General features: G+C 57.5%; 1 protein-coding gene across 1 annotated transcript; it reads right to left on the reverse strand.

Moving 5' to 3' along the window:
• Nucleotides 1–339: 339 nt before the first annotated feature.
• Nucleotides 340–2,356, reverse strand: LOC101935618 (olfactory receptor 10G6-like). The gene is made up of 2 exons (XM_005311996.2): nucleotides 761–2,356; nucleotides 340–684 (listed from the first exon to the last, which is right to left on the reverse strand). Exon 1 carries the CDS (start codon nucleotides 2,290–2,292, stop codon nucleotides 1,354–1,356), a length of 939 nt encoding a protein of 312 aa, XP_005312053.2. The 5' UTR covers nucleotides 2,293–2,356; the 3' UTR covers nucleotides 340–684; nucleotides 761–1,353.
• Nucleotides 2,357–2,958: the final 602 nt, after the last annotated feature.

The raw sequence follows: 2,958 nt of genomic DNA on the forward strand, positions 1-2,958 counted from the left end.
TACCTTCTCACAGCATCAAGTACAACGAGGGTTGCCAGCCTTCCGGTTTGGCCAGGAGTCTCCTGTAATTGGGCTCTATCTCCCCAAGGTGACCAAAGCCAATCTGGGAGATTTTAGGCCACTAAAAGTCCGGCGGCGTATAGGAGCTAAGGCAGGCTCCCTGCCTGCCCTGGCCTTGTGTGGCTCCTGGAAGTGGCAGCATGTCTGGCTCCTAGGTGTAGGGATGGCCAGGACCAGGGGGGTCTCTGCACACTGCCCCACACCCTGCCCCAAGCGCCAACTCTTCAGCTCTCATTGGCTGGAAACAGGGAACTGCAGGCAATGGGAGCTGCAGGGGCAGCTCCTGCAGCCATGGGCAGTGTGCAGAGCGTTCCTGACCCCCCCGCCCAGCAGCCACAGGGATGTGCTGTTTGCTCCTGGGAGTCATGCCGAGCCAGGACCGTCAGGGAGCCTGCCTGAACTCCTCTGTGCCGCTGACAGGGAGCTGCCCAAGGTAAGCACTGCCTGGAGCCTGCACCCCTCAACCCCTCCTGTGCTCCAAGCCCCTGCCCCAGCCCCGAGCCCCCTCCTGCACCCCTAACCCCTCATCCCTGTCCTCACCCCAGAGCCTGCAACCCCAGCCAGAGCCCTCACCTCCCCTGCACCCCAACCCCCTGCCCCAGCCCAGAGCCCCCTCCCATGCACCTAATCCTTTGACCCCACCCCCAGCCCAGAGCCCATACCCTAGCCCCCTTCCCCAGCCCAGAGACCTTTCCCACACATCTAATCCTTCAATCCCATCCCCCAGCCCAGAGCCCACACCCTAACCCCCTGCCCCAGTCCGGTGAAAGTGAGTGAGGGTTGGGGAGAATGAGCGATGGAGCGAGGTGGGATGAAGTGAGCGGGAGCAGAGCCTCGGAGAAGGAGTGAGGATGGGGCATGGCCTTGGGGAAGGGGCAGCTGGCAGGGCAAGGGTGTTTGGGTTTTTGTGATTGGACAGTTAGCAACCCAAACTACAACCCAGGAGTCCTCCACTCCAGTCCCTTCTTCTCTAACCATTCCACAATTGGAACAAATGTTTGCAGAGGGAGGAAGTGAACATAAGAATCCAGGCTTTAATCATGAGGCCCCATTCCCATCCCTGAGCGGGGGACAGATCCCAAGATTCCTGACTCCTGGCCCTCCTGCTCCAAGCACAGTAACCTGCTCCTTTCCCAGAGTCAGGGGCATAAATCTAAAATCTGAACTTTCAGCTGTTCCTACTCCAAGCCACTGACCCCAGCTCCCCCACAGAACAGAGGCGGCCTGACTTCTGTCTCCAAGTCCCTCTCTCCCTGACCAGTTCTCAGGCAGCTCCTGCTGGAAGCAGGATAATCATAGCTCAGGGCCCGGCAGTTTCCTGCCTCCCAGTCTCATCAGGGCATCCTTCATCTCCTTGTTCCTCAGCGTGTAGATGAGGGGGTTGAGGAGCGGGGTCACCGTGGTGTAGAATACAGCCACCACACCATCCAGTGGGTGCCAGGATCCTGGCCTCAGGTAGATGAAGAATTCGGGCACATAGTAGGTCACCACCACGGTGACATGAGCCATGCAGGTGGAGAAGGCCCGGCGCCTGCCCTTGGCCGAGTGGATCCTCAGGATGGCTGAGACAATGTAGACATAGGACATCGAGATCAGAAGGAAGCAGGTGAAGGCCAGGAAGCCAATGTCCACAAATGTCACCAGCTCGTTGAGTGCCGTGTCCCTGCAGGCCAGCTTCAGAACAGCCGGGATATCACAGAAGATATATCTCACCCTGTTCTCTTGGCCATAGGGCAGCTGGAAGGTCAGCGCGGTTTGTATGGTGGAGTGCAGGGAGCCCGCTAACCAGGTCACTACTGCCAGACACAGGCAAGCTCTGTGGTTCATAATGATGCTGTAGTGCAGTGGCTTGCAGATGGCCAGGAAGCGGTCATAGGCCATAACCATGTAGAGGAAGCACTCGGTGCAGCCAAGGAAGTGGAAGAAGAAGAGCTGGGCCACGCAGCCCTGGAAGGAGATGGCCCTGCCGCCCGGCACGAAGCCAGCCACCACCTTGGGCACCACCACCGAAGAGACCGTCATGTCCAGGAAGGACAAGTGGCAGAGGAACCAGTACATGGGCTTGTGCAGCCGGCGCTCCCGGGCCACCGCCAGCAATATGAGCAGGTTCCCACACAGCGTCAACAGGTAGATGATGAGGAAGAAGAGGAACAAGGGAATGCACAGCTCTGGGGGATATGGGAGCCCCACCAGGATGAAATGGGTCAGCTGGGATCGGTTCCCACACTCCATTTACTCGGTCTGTGTCCCTGAAGGTGAACCCAGGTGTCAATGATTAATGAGCAGAGAAGCAATGGATTATCTTTGCAGGGGCATTTGGGACAAGATTCATTCCTGTGCCAGGGGAAGAATCGAGCCCAGAAGCCCTGACTCCCAGTCTCTCCCTCTCTGCTCTACCCCACTAGACCCTGCTCATCTCCAAGAGCTGGGACCTTAACTCTGGAGTCCTGGTAACCAACCCGCCTTGCTCTAACCCTCTGGAACCCACTTACCTTCCAGAGCTGGAAATACAACCCAGGAAACCTGACTCACATCCCCTACCCACCCCTTACCTCTCACTCACCATCCAGAGCTGTGAAAATAATCCAGAAGCCCCACCCCACCCCCAATCTTACCCACTGGACCCCATTAACTTCCTAGGGCTGGGGATACAACCCTACAACCCAAGAGTCCTGATCTTAGTGTCCCCTCCCCATCTTCTAACCCCCTGCAGCCCACACTTGACAAGAGGAAGTCCTTCTAAAACCCCGACCTGAGGACTTTGGTGTCTAGTCCTCATGCTGGTCCCACTGCGCAGGTGTGGATTTCAACCGGGGTGCTCCACAGATCAGAAGGGGATAAAACTCCCCACTTTGGGGAAAAACTCAACTTCTAAGTGACCTGGGATAGGAAAAAAAA

This window comes from Chrysemys picta, chromosome 13, assembly GCF_011386835.1.
Source record: "Chrysemys picta bellii isolate R12L10 chromosome 13, ASM1138683v2, whole genome shotgun sequence".
In the NCBI taxonomy this organism is placed as follows: Eukaryota; Metazoa; Chordata; order Testudines; family Emydidae; genus Chrysemys; species Chrysemys picta.